Consider the following 21,266-nt stretch of genomic DNA (forward strand, 5'->3'; position numbering starts at 1 on the left):
TTCTCACTGTTTTCGATATAGAGTAAGTTAACATGAGTACTCTTCTTATTACATGTATAATACAGAGGACCTACTACAGACTTTTTGTCTACACCATACACATTAATGCTAATATTATTTAGTTCTACAAAGCGCTTAATATCCTTTAACTGCATACGAAATTCTATACTATCTAAATTTAGTTGCGTTGAATAGTTTGGATACGATGATGATCTTTTAGCTACGTCTGATTTCGCAGGATTTAAAGCCGATACCACAGCCCATGCAAAACACGCCTCGTCATCGTTTTGGATGTTTACAACAGCTTTCCTTCGCTGAATCCATGTCGGCAGCTCGATGTACGATGAACCTCGCATGGGATTGTACTTACTGATGTGAACTTCTACATACAAAATTTCAACTAAAGCCCAACCTTATTCCTTTTCCTGAAATTCCTCGCTCTTAGTACAAGTAATGTTCGAGACATCCCTAAATACATCACCGAAATTAGTCGACTCACTTACTAAAAATTCTTCGTATTAAATGATTTAATTTATTTCGGATTCATCTGTGCTCTTAATATACAACGCAAAAAGTTCGAAATTAACTTTAAATAAATTATGATTGGACAAAGTTTTGTCAAGAAGCTGTTGTACATCCGGTTGAACGCAATTTAAAAAGTGTTCAGTATTTTGAAACTTCTGACTAGTACGAATTCTGCAACTAAAAATCCTACTTTTAAATGCAGTATTAATTTCCTCGATGTTTGTATTACTAGCAATTCTACAGGCATTATTTTTATACGCCTTACTCCGTATGTGTCCCTGAAAATGTGAAGATGGTACATCAGTGTTTCAGTGCTCGCAGTGTATAGTTTGAAGTTCTTCATTTTTCCTTGGTTTTTACTACAACTTTCTACAGCTATATCCGTATTTACACGCTTTCTTCCTACTGCCTGAGGGTTATAGTTGTAAGTAGATACGTGATGTACCTCTGCTAAGTGAGCCTGGTATTGCTCCGCATTAGCGAAATACACCCCACAAACTTCACATAAAGCAGATGTTATGCTACGGTGTTTTGATTTGGTATGTCGTGAAAGGTTATCTTCTCTCGTAAACGTTGCCTTACACTGCCCGCTGTGTAACGTATCGGATGCCTGTTGATGTTTCGTTTTTACATGATGTGCGAGGTTATCACGCCTTCCGAACGTGTCATTACACTGCGAGCAGGGAAACATCTGAAAAGAGAACAATCATTTATCAATAGAGATTAGGTAAATGTTGCGATGTTCGGAAGAAGCCAAGTTTTAACCTATAGACGCCGGACATTGTAGGAAATTTAAAAAGCCGACAGAGAGAGATGAATGTTCTATACCTAACAAAGTAGAAGCACTCTTGTTGTTAAAAATATAGTAACTCAATGTCCTACACTCGAATCGCAGAAAATTCAATTACTAACGGTCAACCAGCATAAGGATTGAAGAGAACAACTATTTATTAATAGAGATTAGACGAAAGTTGTGATGTTCGGAAGAAAGCAAGTTTCAACCTATAGAGGTCAGGCAAAGTAGAAGCACTCTTGTTGTTAAAAATATAGTAACTAAATGTCCTTCCCTCGAGTCGCAAAGAAAAAAACCAAAATTCAATTTAATGCCGTTATGCATCAGTAGACTAAGCGCCATTTGACGAAAATTGAGATTTTGGCTCCATCTTGTAGAGGAATGCTTGAACAATTTATAAAAAATTCCCCAGTGCTTTAGAAGAGGCCGTTAATTGTTAGTAAACAGAAAACCTAAGCGACAAAGCGGGAATCAGTAGAAATGTAAATTGCATCAGTAGACTACGCTATGTTCCTGTTTGCATCATTAGACCAAGCGCCACATTCCTCACATGGCGCGTGGATGACAGCAAGGGAGCCCGCGTTTACGATAGTGCTGATATTTTTACGTGGTGATTCAATGAGTGGTTTATCAAGTGACGAAGGTCAGCGATGTATCAAGTACTTCCAAAAGTAAGGAGAAGGACAATGCTATTAATGCAGCTTGCTAAGAAGGTTGCGTCTGAAAATCATTCTCTAGAATTTGATGGTGAATCTCAGGAAGTAAATCTAAATAAGTCAAGACAGGGACGACCACGGGAAAGTAGAGTTCCCTTTCATCAGGCATTCATACCTCTGTGGTCAAAAGGGGAAAACCTATCTCTGAAGCCAAACTAAGATACTTTTGTTTGCTGATGCACCTAATACCTGCAGACGCCAAACAACTTTACCAGAATCTTCAAGCAAATTCTGACATCGTGGATGACGTACATGGATTTAATGGAAATCCTGATTTCAGGTTTGAATGAACTGAGTGCAACAATCTTATTACCTGTCCAGTGATTTGTGTGTATTTATGGGAGAAAATATCTGGAATCACATTTTCTGTTTCAAGCAGAACAAAAATTACCCACGGGCTTAAAAGTATCACGTCAATACTGTAGGCCTACTCTCAAAATATAATAGGCCTATCGTGAAGGAAAATCCATTCAAAAATTGTACAGACTACAATGGCTCATGTCTTACCAATGTATTTGACTCAGATAAGTTGAAATTCATCAAATCAGTAAGTCGTTATAGCAACGACTTTAGAGAATAGCTTCCCATCGAGAATTTCTCCATCTAAAACTTGAATAATGTACCGAAGTTGTGGCGCGGCTCGCATAGGATCAAGCACTTAGCGGGCCTTTCCAGACAGTAGGAGATTCAGGTTTTAATCATGGCTGCCGCCACGTCATGTTTTTTGAAGTTTTAGTCTGTAGATACTCAACAGTAAGGGGTTATCGGTGTAGCATCGTGATGCATTATTCGTACTTGAGGAAAACCATAAATTGCATCAGTAGACTAAGCGCCATTTCTTCAAGAAAATCTATGCAGTGCGAGTATAAAAATGTTGAAATTTGGTGAGAAGGTGCAATCTATTATCCTACAACACCAGTAATACCATATTTAGCAAAATTATGTTCCTCGAATTTACACATAGAACCAAATTTAAACGCGATTATCTCGCAACCAACTTTTGGCGCTTGGTCTAGTGATGCATATCGGCATCCAATTAATAACGGTCAACAAGCATGAAGGATTGAAGAGAACAACTAATTATCAATAGAGAACATACTAAAGTGGCAATGTTCCGAAGAAACCAAGTTTCAACCTATAGAGGTCAGACATTGTTGTGAGTTTGAAATTACAAGATTAACCTCTTCTATGTCAATGCCTTCTAATTCTCCTATCTTAGAATGCTAAGAAAAATGTAAACATATAAGATCGATAAAAAAGTTCGAAACATACCTTAAAATTTACGCGCTGCAGACTGTTACTCGGATTCATAAAATGTGCACGTTAAAGCCTGTAACTGGAACGATAACATTCTTGTTGTACCTAAAAAAGAACAAAAATATATATGAATGCAGCGTAGGGATATGAAAGGGTAAGTCAGCTGGCCTAGCTATTTTTTACAAACAAGCAACTCAAAGATTTTTATAAAGTTCGAAACATACCTTAAAATGTACGCGCTGCAGACTGTTACTCGGATGAATAAAATGTACACGCTCAAGCCTGTAACTCGAACGATAATATTCTTGATAATATTCTTGTTGTACCTAAAAAAAGAACAAAAATATATTAATGTAGCGTAGGGATATGAAAGGGTAAGTCAGCTAGCCTAGCTATCTTTACAAACATGCAACTCAAAGATGTTTATTGCCTAGCGTAAGTGCACCTGTGATGATCGGATGGGAAAGGGTAAGTTACTTTGTTAACAGGGACTGTCTGAAAGTAGCGTTAGCACATTCTCATGTTTACACACAGAGCACTTGCATCATACATAGTGATGATTGGATATGGATGGGCAAGTCAGCTAGCCTAGCCTTCTTTATTAGCGTAAAAGCTCTTGTGATGATCGGATATGAAAGGGCAAGTCAGCAAGCCCAGCCTTCTTTTCTAGCGTGATAGCACTTGTGATAATAGGATATGAAAGGGCAAGTTAGCTAGCCTAGCTATCTTTACAAACATGCAACTCAGAGATGTTTATTACTTAGCGTAGAAGTTACTTTCGAACAAAAAATGCAAACACTAACCAACAGTTTAGGCTTACCTTCAGTTGAAGGCAGCAAACTGAAGAATAATATTCACAGCAGACAGTGATTAGACGATAAGTGAGAAAGTAGAGGATGTGGACACAATTAACGCACACGGAGAACTGTGAGCGCTTGACACAGGCTGCAGCGAGTAAATATGCATCTTGTTACTAAGCGGATGTGGAAGTTGCAAACGTATGCACTACAGTTGGAACGAAATGTTTATGCAACAAGAGTTCTTCTGAGTGCCTTTAGAAGAGACGCTGAGTTCTGCAGGCTGATGTATTTAAGCACTATGTTCCACACCACCGCCACTCCGCACCCTGACCCGCCTTGAACTACGCCTTCCCATCCCTTCCATTCCATTCCATTCCATTCCTCTCTCCTTTTCCCCCTCCCCCTACTCTTCTCACTCCTCCCACCCTAGCTTCACACTCACTCAACTTACTCACACCCATCTCACTCGTCCACAACTCTTCTCACAACATACAACCAGCACGCTAAACAAGGTGAGTCTCATATCCTATCATATTCGGCCGCGATCCCATTTTTAGCTATCCATTTCATTAACTTAGTTTCTTCTTCCTTTTAAGCTTCACCACCCACGTTGAGTTGAGACAACCTTAAAATCAACCTTATTCAACCTCTCAACGTCAGGTGTCCCGGCCTTAGACAAATATTTGATGGTCTTGCCAACCACATACAACACTGGGCCTGGACTTATTTATGTCTCCATTGAACAACAATAGAACAGTGGAAAATTTTACTGCATCGTTTACTTATCATATGAAGACTTTTGTTCTCATTCATCAGACCAATTTTATTGTACATTACTCACTTGCCTCATTAGACTATAACGCTTGTATGTGTTATATTATATCACCATATTTTACACATCATTCTTCTAGCTTTTAATGAGAAAACAGCCTATCATTTGTATTTTGTAATGTATGCATTATCTATACAACTTTTATGACATGTACTCTGCCCACTTTGTGATTTCTAGCTGATGATGACGCCATTAAGCGTCGAAACCGGTACTAGTAATAATAAATAATATGTTGTGAACACCTTGTACAACACATTTGTATTGAATAGGTTGAACCTTCTTTAATTCTAATTGTGAATCTCAGTTCAATACGGGAAAATGAAGTTCTTAACTTATAATGAATACGAAAAATACAAAAAGGAAGATCAGCCCGTCATAGATGCTATCGATAAACTTCAAAATAAATTGGGAGGAATCGAAGAGAGTGTCGTTAAAGCTATAGAAGGAAAAAGAGAACTCGAAAAACAATTAATACCTTACAAACACGACTTTAATCATTTATTTCCGATACCTCCAACACCTGAAGAAACATCGTTTGAAAAAGTTTATTTGCAAGTGATGATGAATCGAACCCTACTCCAACAAGAAAACGTTTAGAGCCAATGTTGGAACAAGTTGAAAAGCAAGAAAGAAATAGAATGGTCAGAAAGAGACTGTTTAAAGTTAACCCAAATCTCGTCAACGTAGGACCTGAGTTACTAGAAGCCCTCAACAATTTTATATTTGGATTTAGGCCAGTAGGAAATGAGAGGTTTGTTGGAGATTCGAGAGTTGTTTTTGATCACGATGATTTTGTTGCTGAAAAAACCGGCAAAAGGTATATAGGAACAAAAGTCCTCTTAACACTGTTGACGAGAAAATATATATACTTAACAAAGAGTACACAGCGGAAGATTTAGAAAATTACAATCTATGAAAACTACGATCCGAATACGGGAAATGTAAAATCGTCTGCTGGAGATAAATCTATGCTTATTCTAAGTGATCTGAGGAAACAAGTAAAGGAAGAAAAAGGTATAGGAAAAAATTGAGATCAAAGTCTGTAAGCACTCCGCCAAAAACTGGTACAGGATTCGTAAAGCAATACATTGAAAAGCCAGTAGAATATGTTTTGATGGATAACGTTCGAGATTTGATCGAAAGACCCGTAGTCATTCAAGGAGAGGAAAATGCCGGCAAAAATAATATTTACAACGAGAAAGTTGGAATCACACAAATTCTAACGAGCAAGTTTAGTGACTTTATCGTAAATCATCCTAAAGGTATTCCTTATCTCATTTGGTTCTTGAGTAATCTTCCTCATACGTTCTGGAAGTCAAGAAAACATGGCAAAGGAATAGTAAAATGGTCATTGAACAATTTACTTCTTCCAGAAGTGCATATTCCTGGAAACAAATTTTGCAACCTTACACGAATTTAGAAGAGAGATTAGCGCGAGGCGATAAACGAATAAACCCTGTTGATGAAGCTTGTAAAATTCACGATATTGCGTACAGAGATTACAAAGATTTAGAATATAGACATAAAGCTGATAAAGAGTTACAAAAAGCGACAAAAGAAAGATTGCTAAGTAAAGATGCAGACTTGAAAGAAAGAGCAGCTTCAGCAGCCGTTTCCGCAGCAAAGTACACACAAGGAAAATTAGGTATGGGTATCGAAGTCGACCAGAATGGTTTAGGACTGTAAACATTTTTATTGTCTATAAATGAAACCGCCCAGTATCAACGCGCCTTGTCCGAGTGGCAAATTTAAACCCAAGTCTGTTTCTATAAAATTTTCAAACGATGAGCTGAAGGAATTTGATGTCCTCGATGATTATCTAACTGAGGCACAGAAAAAGAAGAAAAGGAATCAGATAAAGAAAGGCGGAAGTTTACTTCTAACTTTTTCTACACCTGTATTTAAAAAAATACGAGCATTTACTAAAAAAAGAGGGTTCGGATCTGACAAAACATGAAGGAGGAATTTTTTCCATTATCATTGCAGCATTAGGAGCTCTCGGTGCACTAGCTGGAGGAGCTGCAGCAATAACAAGCTCTGTGCACAATAAACGAAAGAATGATGCAGAAGTAGAAGAGCTAAAGAGACACAATTTGCAAATGGAGAAGAAAGGATCCGGTTTGTCTGCAATATTGCATCACTTGTAGTCAAATACGGTTTAGAGAAAATTATTGAAGCACTGAAAAATAAATCTGGTCAAGGGATTTTTTAGAGAAATAGATGCGGACGTCCTAAATTCGTTGATCAAACAATACCCACGTCCGCTAACTAATTTCGATATTGAAAAATTAGTGAAAAATTAAAGATTTTTTTGCTATTTGCTTTTACGTCGCACCGACACAGATAGGTCTTATGGCGACGATGGGACGATGGGACAGGGAAGGGCTAGGAGTGGGAATGAAGCGGCCGTGGCCTTAATTAAGGTACAGCCCCAGCATTTGCTTGGTGTGAAAATTTGAAACCACGGAAAACCATCTTCAGAGCTGCCGACAGTGGGGTTCGAAACTACTATCTCCCTAATACTGGATTCTGGCCGCACGTAAGCGACTGCAGCTATCGAGCTCGGTATTAAAAATTTGAGAGGTGTGTTTATGATTGATGAGCTGCCAGCCAAACTGGATAAAAATATTGTATCAGGCATTGTAAATCTAGATGCTTCTAATCATGTTGGTAAACACTTGATTTGCTATTTCAAGAAAGATGATGAAAAATTTGTATCGATTCCTACGGTGGCAATGTACCAAAAGAACTGGTTAACTATCTCAAACCCGAAAAATTCGTGGTCACTTGTGCCTATGTGTTTTGAAATTGTTTTCCGAAGGACACAATAATCCAAGTGAAATTTTGAGACACAATAAATGGCCTTGGACATTTTTGGAAACTAACTTCGAGTTAAGTTTGCTGTGACAAAAGATGAGATAGATGCGAAAATTAAGAGTCTGCTAAATAGTTTAAATAAGAATCGCTCCAAGATTTTCAAGCCACACGATAATTACGTTAATTTTCTCAAAAAGAGGTTAGTCAATATAGCGGAACCCGTTGATAAACGTGATGTAGTCACCAAATGATATATAGAAAAAGAGTTGGCATCATCAATCACAAGCAAAGGTGTTCCTGATTTGAAAAGTTATTTCACTAAAGAAGAAATAGAGATACTGTTCCGGGAAAAGAGTTGGCATCATCAATCACAAGCAAAGGTGTTCCTGATTTGAAAAGTTATTTCACTAAAGAAGAAATAGAGATACTGTTCCGAGATTATTCTACAAAAGCTGAAATTGCACCTTTAACTAATGAAATTCATAATCTAAGAAGAAAGTTAGTAGATAGTGACAAAAAGGTTTTTGACAAGATAGAAGTCAACGCTGAACTGAAGACTGATACTGCCTTTGTCATTCACACTTTCTGGTAACAGTGCTGGATCAGAAAAAGCAGTTATCGCTTCAAAACGCCATCCTGGAGTATACTCGGAATCTGAAATAAAAGAACTATTCGATGTCTACATCAAAGAATAAAATAGATGTAAGTGCACTTCCCTTCAAAGTTAAAGCAAAAGGTGCAATTCATTTTGTTCCGAAAGATGGCGCAGTAAAGCCAGTTAAAATTGGAGAACTAGTCATGCCCATTCATATTCAAGTCATCATGTTTGGAGAACTAATCGCTGACCATCTTTTAAAATCTGAAACTGTAGATCCAGACGAGGGTATTATGTAAATGACGTCACATTTTCTTTTCTATAAATGGATAAGATTGAAAGCTATCAGTGGAATTCATTCCCGGTGAATGAAAGGACTAAAAATAACTTTATGGTTCCCAATAAAGATACCGAAATTAAAATCAAAGTTGGCGATGGATGGGAAAGGAATATATTTCAACTAGCCATGAATTTCAATGTTACTCACGACAATAGTACCGACTATACCCATTACGAAGGGAAATCGAATGTAAATCTCATAGATAATTCCCCTACTTTTCTGTGGTCTGCACTAACCATCAAAAGGGTAACCATCTTGATTCTAGAATAGACCATCCCGGTGTCGTCGCAGCAGTATTGCATCAACTCACTTCCTCTTTAAGCGATGAAGTTCGGCTAGAATCTAACGCTGTCAACAAAAAAAAAAGCTGCAATCAAAATCAAACGAAGTGTTGTATCCTTTGGAAAATCTGGATGGATTCTTTAAGGATTATCAAGAGATTGAGTGGGAAGGTAACTACACAATTAGTTTCACTTGGAGCCCATACGCAAAAGATGCCGTTTATAGATGGAAAACAATAAACCCAGGTGGAAATTTAGATGATAGTTATGTTCCAGAAGATGGAAAAGTAACCATTACACATATGGAAATACCGGCGCCTGTTATCAAGTACGAACCGAATTTTGAAGTTTAACGCAGAGAAGAAATGTATAAAAATCCAAAAAGTCTCATCTCATTTTTCGATCTACAAGGGCACGAATTTTCTGATATTGTTGAAAAAAGAAACTTTGAAACAGACGTCACCAATTTCTATCAGTATATGGAGTTTTACCAGGTTTTATTTATGTTTGTAGTGTTTTAAACCAACAGAAAGGAAAATCGATTGCTCGATTCATCCCAGTTTGATCATGTCCAGCTTGAAAAAATATGTGTGAAAAACGGTAGAGGTGAAATATTTCCAGAAGAATCTTGGAATCTTGATCCTCCCAACAAATTCCAGAAAGCTTACGATGCGTTTACAGATTTCAGGAGAATTACTAAACTAAACTCAGACGTAGGCATCGGTCCTCGACAGTTTATTCAATCGTATTCTATTTATGTCATCAACATGAGTAAGCGTAGAAATGTTGTAACTGCAGCAAAAAGGGTATGAAGTTGTGCGCTACATTTAATGCTGCTATACCCGCAAACACACGGATGTATGTCATCATATACGGAAAGAAAAATCTCATTTTTGATGCCCAACATAAGCTAGTTACAGAGAATTTTTGATCAACATAAATGAATAAAAAACTACAAAGAATTCTTGAGTTGATTACTACATGTTTTGCTTCTTTCGTTGAGTTCTTTAAAAGACGCAAGAAAGAAAATAATTCTGAGTTAGAATTTTAAAATATAATTTTCAACAAATATTCGTCAATTTAATTTCCTCGTCCCACCACTTGGGGAGTTTGGAAAAATACCTAATTTGCTTTTCCATATACTCGTCAAGTTCTTTTCTCTTTTGTAGTTGATCAAGGGGATTCATGGCTAAAATCTGCCCACAGTTCATTATTCCTATTTAACTTGTCATTAATGTTAATTTTGTGCTCAATGTTCAAAAGATCGACTATTTTTGCAATAAAAATTTATGAGGCAAAGCCTTTTCTTTGTAGTAGCTGTTAAAGACTTTAAAGACTTCTTCAATTTTATTTATGTTATCGAGGTTTGGAAGTTGCTTGGCGTCGAATAGTTCAACTAAAATCACATGCATTCTCTTCTTTCGGTATTCAAAGTTGTTGTGTGGATTTTTCACACCTGGAGCACAGTGATAACAGCGGCGACCAAATCAACTTCTTTCTCCGGTTCACCAAATATTTCGTTACCGAAATGAAATGGAAAACTAGAATGAATGAGACATCAATTTGCATATCCTTTTAACTAATGTTCTTCAGCTATATCTCTCAGCTCACTAGTTTTCAGATCGTGCAGGGTCGCCATTTATTAAATATATATTTTTTCAAGTATTTTTTCATTTTCTGCTGGGAAAATAGTTTTTAACCGTTTAAATCCAAGAAATTATGCTGTGCGCATTTCGTCTCCATGGGGGAAAATTTTTGGAGCAAATTCAGTACGATATTCTATTAAAAACAAAGGGGTTTCAAAGTTGGGGTGGTATTCTCATTATACATCTACTCATCACAAAGGGAGAAGGGAAAATGGGTCTTAGTTCCCTGAAGATCGTGAATAAGGGCTGTACTAACCTGTTTATTGATGAAGTTGCTAAACAACCGAGTTCATTCCACTTCATTCCACTTATTTTTCGCCGGCTTCAAACTGCTACCGACACGGCAGCACAGTCCAGTGGCATGTGTGATGCGATGTTCCAGTACCTTGACCGAGCGAGTTGGCCGTGCGGTTAGGAGCACGTGGCTATCAGCTTGCATTCGCGAGAGAGTGGCTTCAAATCCCACTGTCGGTAGCCTTACAGATGGTTTTCCGTGGTTTCGCATTTTCACACCCGGCTGTACCTTAATTAAGGCCACGGCCGCTTCGTTCCACCTCCTAGGCATTTTCTATCACACTGTCGTCATAAGACCTATATGTTTCGGTGCGACGTAAAGCCATTAGCAACAAAAGCTGTACAGGCCATCCGTCAACACTTCGCACCACAGCCTGCACGGTTGCGAACCTCACATTTTACTGAAACACTTATTTATGATCATTTTATTTTCCAAAATGTAAAATGAATAACTTTTTTCTCATAAATTTTGATACACGTTCGGAAAAGTACTAGTTCGGTGTAACTTGCTTCATCCCTTACATCGCACCAACATAGATGACGATGACGCACGATGACCAATGGGGTAGGAAAAGACTAGTAAATAATATGTAATATGTTTTATTTATCCTGGCAAAGTTAGGGATGTACCCCCTTTCTTACACTTAACCTGTCTTAACCTAGAATACTTAATTAAAACTACTGATGACAATAATATGATAATATGAACAATAATAACAGTAATAGCATTAACAAAAGGAACCACACTTAAAAAGATCATATCATCTATATAATATAAATCGCACGTAGAGTACATTAATAATATAATTATGAATAATGAGTTCTATAACAACTACTTAAGAAAAAGTTTAAAAAATTATATACATTTCTACAGTACACCGAAATATCGCCTTCAGTTGAGAGGTGAAGAGAAGGATTAGTAAGAAGGAAAAGAAGAAGAAGATCTGTGAAAGGAAGTGGGAAATGATGATGAAGAGGCGGTAGGAGTAGGTGTTTTCAGGTCATAATTTGATGATTCATGCATGTTTACCTAGTATTTGGACACAGGCATGTTTAAAAGCTAAGCTGCTGGACATGCTTCTGACGTCCACTGGTAAGAGATTCCATTGTCGGGCTGCGGTAACGGTGAATGATTTCGTGTAGATTGCTGTTCTGTGTACAGGAAGGGATAAACACATGCTGCAGGATCGGGTATTTTTGTTATGGTCTGTGGAGAGGAGCTTCATGCGATCACGGAGATAGACTGGTTGAGAACTTTCAAGAATAGTATGCAAGAAGCAAAGAGTATGAAGTGTGCGTCGTTCTTGCAGGCGAAGCCACCCGAGCCGCGTGTAAGACGGTGTGACATGGTCAGCGTAACGAAGCCCACAGATAAATCTTACACAAGCATTCTGAGCACACTGTAATTTCCTTCCCCAGTCTACTCCTAGGTTGTTGTAAACTATATCCCAATAATCAAAATGAGGTAATGCGAGTGATTCAACAAGAATTTTCTTTAGTTTAAAAGGGAAAGTGAATTTGAATTTATTGAGACAGCGTAGCGTTCCGTATATTTTTCTACACACAGATATAGTTTGGGCAGACCAGGACAGATGTTCGTCAAATATTATACAAATATTTCTTACATTTTGGCTACACTGTATCGGAGTACCACTTATGGACAACTGTGGTAACGCTGTTCGATTGAGTTTGCAAAGTAATTTAGGGTAACCAATAATTATTGCCTGGGATTTTGATGGGTTTAATTGTAATCCGTGATTTCTGGCCCATATATCTATGGTCATCAAGTCTTCATTCAGGTAACGTGTTTCTGAGTGTAGGTTTTCGGGTTTGCTGTGTATATATATCTGTAGGTCATCAGCGTATAAGTGGTATTTACAGCGTTTTAATCCGGAAGATATGCCATTTGTATACAAAGAGAAAAATAGGGGGCCCAGTAGAGATCCTTGTTGTATTCCTACGTCATCCGTACGCCAATTTGAATATTCATTGTTGTTATTAAGTACAAACTGCCGGCGACCGGTGAGATGGGATCTGATCCACTGGAGTGCACACGCGGAGAAATTTAAACTATTTAGTTTGGATATAACTATGCCCTGTCAACAGTGTCGAAAGCTTTACGAAAGTCCAATAACGCTAGAACTGTCGGTTGTTTGTTGCCCATAGCTTGCCTTATGTCATCAGTCACATGTGTTAATGCACTGCAAGTGCTGGTCTCCGTCTAAAGCCGGACTGGTGGATATCAAGAAGGTTATGTTGGTAATTTGCTTGTGAACTATGAATTCTAAAGCTTTTGACAATATGCATAAGATGCTAATCGGCCGATGGTCACTGACGTCCTTCGCCAGTCTTATTTTCGGAAGCAGGCGAACTATGGCCATTTTCCATATTTCCGGATAAGTGCCCTGTTGCAGTGAGTAATTAAAAATATTCACCAATGGATAAATGATGTGGTGGAGAATTTTCATGAGCATTTCATGGCCTATATTATCTACGCCCCTAGCCCTGGTCTTGATGCGTTTTATTGAGTCAATCACTTCTTGCGGTGTGACGTGGCTGAAGTAAAATTGATCTCTTTCTGGAGATGGCGTATTATCATATGAATTAATAGTTTTCTCCTTTACGACCGGATTAATTCCCGTTGGCGAGATGAAATGGTCGTTTAATTCATCTACGTTAACATTTAGTTCATCGTTAGATTTCTGGTTATTGATGCCAAAATATTTCATAGATTTCCACATCGTCGCAGGGCGTACGTCAGGTCTAATCAAGTTATGGGCGTAACGTAGTCTAGCGCTTCGAATTTTAGAGGTCGTTTTATTACGCAGTGTTTTATAAGTCTGGTGGTTCACTTCCGTTGGGTAGTGCTTGTATCCTCTATGAGCAGCGTCTCGTTTAGCCATTAAGTGGCGAATTTCGTCATCTATCCACGGTTTAGGAGCTCTGGAACCTTTTCCCGAACGCACTAGGGCGTGCCGATCGTAGAGTTGCGTTACTAGGTTATTAAATGTTGAGACCATTTCCGGTAGATTATTGGCGCGATTTATCTCCATCCACGGCACGGAAAGAGCATCTTCTTCTAATTTATCTGCGTCAATTCGTCTGAGGTCCCTGAATGATAATATTTTCGACCTTGGTTTCGGAGTTTATAATTGGTAGGACAGGTAGATTATATCATGTCCAGATAGCCCCGGGGCTGATGTCTGTCCATGTTGCAGGACTTTCGCTGAATTGTTTGTTATTATCAGATCGAGAAGGGTGTGACTGCTATTAGTGTGGTGGGTTGGTCCGAGAGGTAAAATTGTCATGTTACATGCTTCGAAAATGTTACGAAACTGTCGAGTTGAAGCTGCGGTACTGTCTAACAAATTTGTGTTGAAATCGCCCATTACAATAACGTGTTCATTGTCTGGCAGAAAGTTTAGTATTTCAGTCTCAAGTTCGGTCAAATACCCTACTTTCGGAGGCTTGTAAACCACTCCTAGCAAGCATTTCGTTCTAGAGAGTGTTACCTCTACAAACAATAACTCTGGTTTGCGTTCATACTGTGAAGGCGATTGGCTAATTACTTGAGGGTTGAGGTCTCTGGCAACATAAGCAGCTAACCCCCCCACCACCACCTTTTCCCTCGCGGTCATTTCGTAGAAGGACGTAGTGATGGGAATATCGAATGTTTTAAACTATTGGTAGACTACCGATTGTGAGGCTTGACTATCGAATTAAAACATTCGATAGTTTACATTCGGTTTGAAATCGGTAGTAATAGCCTATACGTTTTGTACTGCGGTAGTACTAGTAACTAGTAATACATCATTTGCTAGTAACTACCGAAATGTGGATTGTTGTATTATACTACCGATTTGTATAGCATGTTTGTTTTGTTAATATAAGCGGAAATATAGAGACTACGACCAGTAACCAACGTTACACAATGATCGAGTGAAGTAATTGGAAACTGAAATACGTTGGTCTATAAAATAAGATAAAATGTCCCGATTAAAGTAACTGTGGTAATTATGTTTCATTTTAAATAAAATGCATTTTTGTGTCCCTAACCACAAGTTAATGGATGTAAGATCGTCTGTTCATAAAATAACAACTGTTAGGTAATTTCAGACGAAGGTTATGTCCTTATTGTAATGACACCACATATTAAAGTAATATGAACACAGCAAAGTAAATAAAAAGACAACATATTTTCCTAGGACCAAATATAGTGAATATAATAATTTTAAAATAATTCCATTCATGTAAGGTTACGTTCAATCATTAGAGGTTCATGGTTCGTATATGGAAAGTATTTATATAAACTATAACATGATTATCTATTGACAAAGTGCACAATATTAAAATTGCATTTAGTGCTTCTCTTTCATCTTCACCAACAAAGTAAATCTGCAAAAATTCAGGATCTTGATGAGCATTTGGCAATAAACTGCCTATTGAATGATAAATTTGACCTTGTACTGTGAAAGTTGTCCGCCTCTGTGGTGTACTGGTTAGTGTGATTAGCTGCCACTCCCGGAGGCCCGGGTTCGATTCCCGGCTCTGCCACGAAATTTTAAAGTGGTACGAGGGCTGGAACGGGGTCCACTCAGCCTCGGGAGGTCAACTGAGTAGAGGTGGGTTCGATTCCCACCTCAGCCATCCTCGAAGTGGTTTTCCGTGGTTTCCCACTTCTCCGGGATAGTACCCAAGTTAAGGCCAGGCGACCTTACCTGCTATGCTGAACAGGGAAGTGGGAAGGAAGCGGCCGTGGCCTTAAGTCAGGTACCATCCCGGCATTCGCCTGGAGGAGAAGAGAAGTGGGAAACCACGGAATACCACTTCGAGGATGGCCGAGGTGGGAATCGAACCCACCTCTACTCAGTTGACCTCCCGAGGCTGAGTGGACCCCGTTCTAGCCCTCGTACCACTTTTTCAAATTTTCGGGAATCGAACCCGGACCTCCGGGGGTGGCAGCTAATCACGCTAACCACTACACCACAGAAGCGGACGGGTAAACAGATTACGATACGATACTTCGAAAGTTGGCATAAAGCCGTGTTGGATGACTTGTTTAGCACCAAAATATTGCTAATGACGCATGCGCGCCGGTCATAATGAGGGAAGAACTGGTATTGCTTTCGCCTAGCCTGTTTTACCAGTTGCACGGAAGAAATAATTCCTTCAAACGGCTGCATAACTCACTAACGAAATATAAAACGGTAATAATTCTCCTTGATAAAACAATATTCCTATGTTAAAAAAAGTCGCTAAGAGGAAGACTTAAGCCTGCATCTCGCTATTTGCAGTTCGTTGCTTTAACCGTTGCGCTATCAGTGTTCCTAAAAGTAAGTGCTCTTTAACTTACTCACAAACGTACATATAAATAGGCCTATATACTGGTAATTCCATTTTATTTTCATTAGAGACTTGGTTGATTACCATCTTGAAATACACAGAAGCGGAGTGAATTGGCGCGTACACTTATATGTTGAAAACTACCGCGGCCATTTTTATAATAAATGACTGACCACTCCGTGACTCAAGAGGTGGCGATTTTAGCGCTGACTAGTGGAAACAATTGGAATTTGCGATCTGAATGAAAAACCGAATGCAAACGGAAACAATCGGTTGTAACGGTAGTTGTCGACTATCGAATAATTCGGTAGTTTTCATTCGATAGTCCCATCACTAGAAGGACGTACCCGTCTATGTCAACAGCTGAACTGGGGCGTTTGCTGCTCAGCCACGTTTCAGACATAAGAATTGCATGGAACTGGCGCGAAGAAAACAGGATATGCATTTCATCCATGCGCGTTTGGGAGAGCAAAGACTGCACATTACAGTGGCAAACATTAAGAGCTCTTGGAAATTGTTCCACGGTTTCCTTCAAGATAGTAGCGGCTGAAATAGGACCTGGGTTTGCTGTAGCACCTATGTGAGTGAAGGGAGCGGTTAACGGAATAGGAGGGCAAGGGGATGGAATTACAGGAATGCGCTTAGGCCTGCTGTCGTCAGAAGCATGTCCTTGTTGTGTTAAAAGGTATGCGAACTTCGGAACAGGAAACTAAAACAGTACTAACGAGAGGACTAGGAGTGGGAAGGAAGCGGCCATGTCCTTAATTAAGGTACAGCCTTGTGTGTAATTGGGAATCACAGAAAACCGTCTTCAAGGCTACCAACAGCTGGGTTCGAACCCACTATCTCCCACATGCAAGGTGACAGCTACGTGACCAAAACTGCGCAGCCGTTCAGTCGATCATAAGAAACTAATACGTACTCTGTGTAAAACCAAACCAAACCCCATGGCTCAGCCATGGCCGACCAAGTGACCGCTGCTCAGCCCGAAGGCCTGCAGATTACGAGTTGTCGTGTGGTCCGCACGACGAATCCTCTCGACAGTTATTCTTGGCTTTGTAGACATCTCACCGCCTGATAGCTCCTCGGTCGTAATCAATTAGGCTCAGTGGACTCGAACCAGACCTCAGATTCAAGTAAAAGTGCCTGACCTGCTTAATATTCGAAACCGGGGCCTCCGTGTAAGAGGCAGGCACGATAACCCTACAGCGAGGGGTCGGCATCTATATTTTCACAGAATTAGCTATTTATATTGTATTGTGATTCAGTTTCATCCTTCCAAAAGGTAGATGCGTGGACGCGGCCAAGTTTAATATCTCTTTGTACATTCTAATCTAAAGTAGCCACATTCAGTCACATGACCATGATAGATTTTATACATATAAGATGTCAATTCTCTCCTTGTTTTCAGTTTTCACCATTTGCTTCACGTCGGGCCGATACAGAGAGGTGTCAACGATGGTATGGGAAAGGGCTATGAGTGGAAAAGAAGTGGCCATGGCCTTAATTAAGGTGCAGTCTGGTGTGAAAACTGGAAACCACGGAAAACCATATTCAGGGCTGTCGACAGTTGGGGTCCGAACCCACAATCTGTAGGATGCAAGCTCACAGCCGCGTGACCCTAACCGCACGGTCATTGCTTTAAATCAATACACTCACTACAAATAACATGTTTATGAGACGTACGCTGGCACTTAAAAGTGTTCATCTTGAAAGCATCTGATCGTTTTCCATTTCGTTCGTCCAGTTGTTTTCTGTTTCCTGGACTGTTAAATGGAAGTTGTACCGGCACACTCTGTGAATTTCTGTAAATTACGCTGTTTGGGCTTACTAGCACGTATCCGCAGATAAAATGCTCTCTCTGAGGATCCCCGGGCAACGGGTAAGGTATGACGATTCTTGTTCCTCTTATCGTAAATCTCCTAAATACCAGTTTCCTTCCATTTCTGAAGTGAACGGTGCTTGTTTCTTTCTTTTCTCGTAGCACCGTACGCTAGGAGATGGGGAGTTTGCCGGACCCAGTGGAACGCTGAGAGAGGTGAAGGAGCGCAAGGTTACGACACGGGAAGAGAAGGAGGAGCTAGTCGAGACGGAGGACGTCCAGCACCATGGTGACATCACAGATGAGGTGAGTGATGAGCAATATCTCCACATTCACACCTTAGTTGAAAAACCTTCGTACAACATGCTGGATCTTTGCTAGGGGCTTTACGTCGCACCGACACAGATAGGTCTTATGGCGACGATGGGATAGGAAAGGCCTAGGAGTTGGAAGGAAGCGGTCGTGGCCTTAATTAAGGCACAGACCCAGCATTTGCCTTTTGTTAAAATGGGAAACCACGGAAAACCATCTTCAGGGCTGCCGACAGTGGGATTCGAAGCCACTATCTCCAGGATGAAATCTCACAGCCACAGCACGGCCAAGGTTGGTAGTGACATGTTGTCTTCTTGGCTCAATTGGTGTCTGTGCACGAGTGAGGGCAACTCTTTGCAGGCTTCCCTTTATAGAAAGGACTATGGCACTTTTTCCTGGCCACGAGAATCATTGGAATAATTGGTTTGGGAAATGCTACGAACGCTTTGTCCTGCAGCATTTGTGGTACCATTGTAATCCTTGTGTATTTTGTATTTTACTGGATCCTCCATGTTCCATTACATTATTGTACGCTATGTTTGAATGTATTGGCCAGTTTCTTGAGTTCATACGTAAAAAAGCGTACACATATTTCTGAAATAAGAAAGTATGATACCGATTATTGAACTAACTCATCCAACACCGATAAATCGGAGAACCATCGACAGCAAACCCATTGCTTGTTTAAGGGGACACCCCTCCCATACATTTAACTTTCCTCCTACTTGGTCGCTTTCAACCAAATTTTGAAATCATGTTTATCATGTTAATGTATAGCAATGCCCAAGTTTTGAAGTCCACAACAACATTGGTTCTAGAATTTTTAATTTTTAATACTTACTTACTTACTTACTTACTTACTTACTTACTTACTTAGTCGGTCCTCTTCTACCTTGCGGTGTCGAGGTTTTCCAGAGTATCCTCCAGCGGGGTCTGTCTCGTGCCAGCTCCTTCACTTTCCTCCATTCCCCACCCCTGGCTTCCACAGCTGCCTCTACATCTCCATCCCACGTTCTTCTGGGTTTGCCGCGCGGTCTAGCTCCTTGCATTCAGGCGTCCGAAGCTTGTTTTAGCCATTCTCTATTCCTCCATTCCTTGGACATGCCCAAACCATCGTAGTTAGCTCTGTTCGATTTTCTCGAGGGCAGGTGAGACGTCAAGACTGGTTCTGATGGTAGGATTCCTGATTCTGTCCTTTCTCGTTTTCCCTTCAATTTTGCGGAGAAATCGCATTTCTGATGCCTGAATTCTACTCTGGTTTTTGCTGGTCAATGCCCAGGTTTCGCAGCCATATAGCAAGGTTGGCAGATATATCACCTTGTACACATGGAGTTTCGTGGATTTAGACACAGAAGGGTTGTTAGAAAAATTTATCTTCAGTGCATTGAAGAGCCGCATTGAGGCTTGGGATCGAGCTATAATTTCGCCATCTATTCTATCATCTTCCTGCAATGTGCCTCCAAGGTATTTAAATTGGTGGTCTGCTCCAATATTGTACCGTCATTCAGTGCAATCTGCTGTGAGGTAGTCTGCCGTGACATCATCATGGTCTGAGTTTTCCTAGCATTGATTTTCATGCCCATCTTTTCCAGCTCTTCTTCCCAGATTAACAAGTTCTTTTGTAGATTCCTTTCCGAATCTACCAGCAGCATTATGTCATCAGCAAAGGCACAATGGGCGATATACACTGACCTCAGAATCTTCTGGCTGAGCTTGAATTTCTGCACCTTCCCATTACAAGATTTGATCATATCATCCATTAGGATAATGAAGAGAAGTGGGCTGAGGATGCAGCCTTGTTTGAGTCCCACTGATGTCTCAAACACCTGAGACTCTGCATTGCAGGTTCGAACATAATTCTGGCATCGACTGTACAGGCTTTGATTTGCAGCTGTTAGCTGCTGATCAACATTTCTTTCCTTTAGTGTCTTCCAAATTTCAACTCTCGGAATGGTGTCAAAGGCTTTCTCTATGTCGATAAAGGCGAGATGCGCCTCTTTTCCGTACCTCATCAGTTTTTCGCTGATATGTCTGATGGTAAAAATGAGGTCTTGGGTGCTTCTTCCTGGCTGAAACCCACACTGCGCTTCACCGAACTGTGGTTCTAAGACTTGCCTTAATCCATCTTCCAGGATCATTGCATATATTTTTCCAGGTACGCTCAGGAGCGATATGCCAGGATGGTTTGTGCAATCTCTGTTTACCCCATTTTTGAATATTGGAACAATGACACTGCACTCCCAGTCAGTTGGTACCTTCCTTGTTTTCCAGGCCAGGATGATAATACGGTGCAACAAATCTTCACCACTTTTGCACATAAACTTGAGCTTCACAGGTGCTATCTGGTCGTGGCCTGCAGCTTTGCCTAGTTTCATTTTCATCAGTGCACGCTTTAGTTCCTCAATACGTAAATCCTCACAAGTCCCATCTTCCTCATGGTACTGCTGTTCTTCTCCAGCTTCATAGTTATCCTCAATTTCCATATTTACTCCGAGCAGTTCTTAAAAGTGTTCTTTCCACCGTTCCATGATGTCATTTTCACTTCGGAGGAGGTTTCCGCTTTTGTCCTTTATGAACTTGAGAGGACACTGCTTCTCTGTTCGCAAAGATTTGAGTACCCTGTAAAACAGCTTTTGGTTATTTTGTAGGTTTCCGTCCATTGTTTCTCCGAACTTTCCCCACGACTGTTGTTTTGAATCTTTCACTGCGTTGTTCACTGCAATCCTTTGCTTTTTGTAGGCCTCATAATCACTTGGGTGTTTAGTGAGTAAGTATTTCTTCCACAATTCCTTCTTCTCCCTGACTAGTTCCTTCACCTCCTCTGTCCACCATGGTGTCCTCTTCTGATGTTGATCTCCCCTAGACTTTCCATAGGCCTCGGCTGCAGCTTCAA

At 40.0% G+C, this 21,266-nt stretch overlaps 1 protein-coding gene across 2 annotated transcripts in view; it reads left to right on the forward strand.

The window, feature by feature from the left end:
- chas (chascon) overlaps positions 1–21,266 on the forward strand; it is a 920,317-nt gene that overhangs the window by 458,982 nt on the left and 440,069 nt on the right. Inside the window, exon 5 of one of the 2 annotated variants that reach the window (XM_067142274.2) lies at positions 18,224–18,367. The exons of the other annotated variant lie outside the window; for it this stretch is intronic. Within the exon in view, the coding sequence (XP_066998375.2) occupies positions 18,224–18,367 (144 nt within the window). The remainder of the gene's footprint in view (positions 1–18,223; positions 18,368–21,266) is intronic. 2 annotated transcript variants of the gene reach the window in all.

This window comes from Anabrus simplex, chromosome 2 (genome assembly GCF_040414725.1).
Source record: "Anabrus simplex isolate iqAnaSimp1 chromosome 2, ASM4041472v1, whole genome shotgun sequence".
In the NCBI taxonomy this organism is placed as follows: Eukaryota; Metazoa; Arthropoda; class Insecta; order Orthoptera; family Tettigoniidae; genus Anabrus; species Anabrus simplex.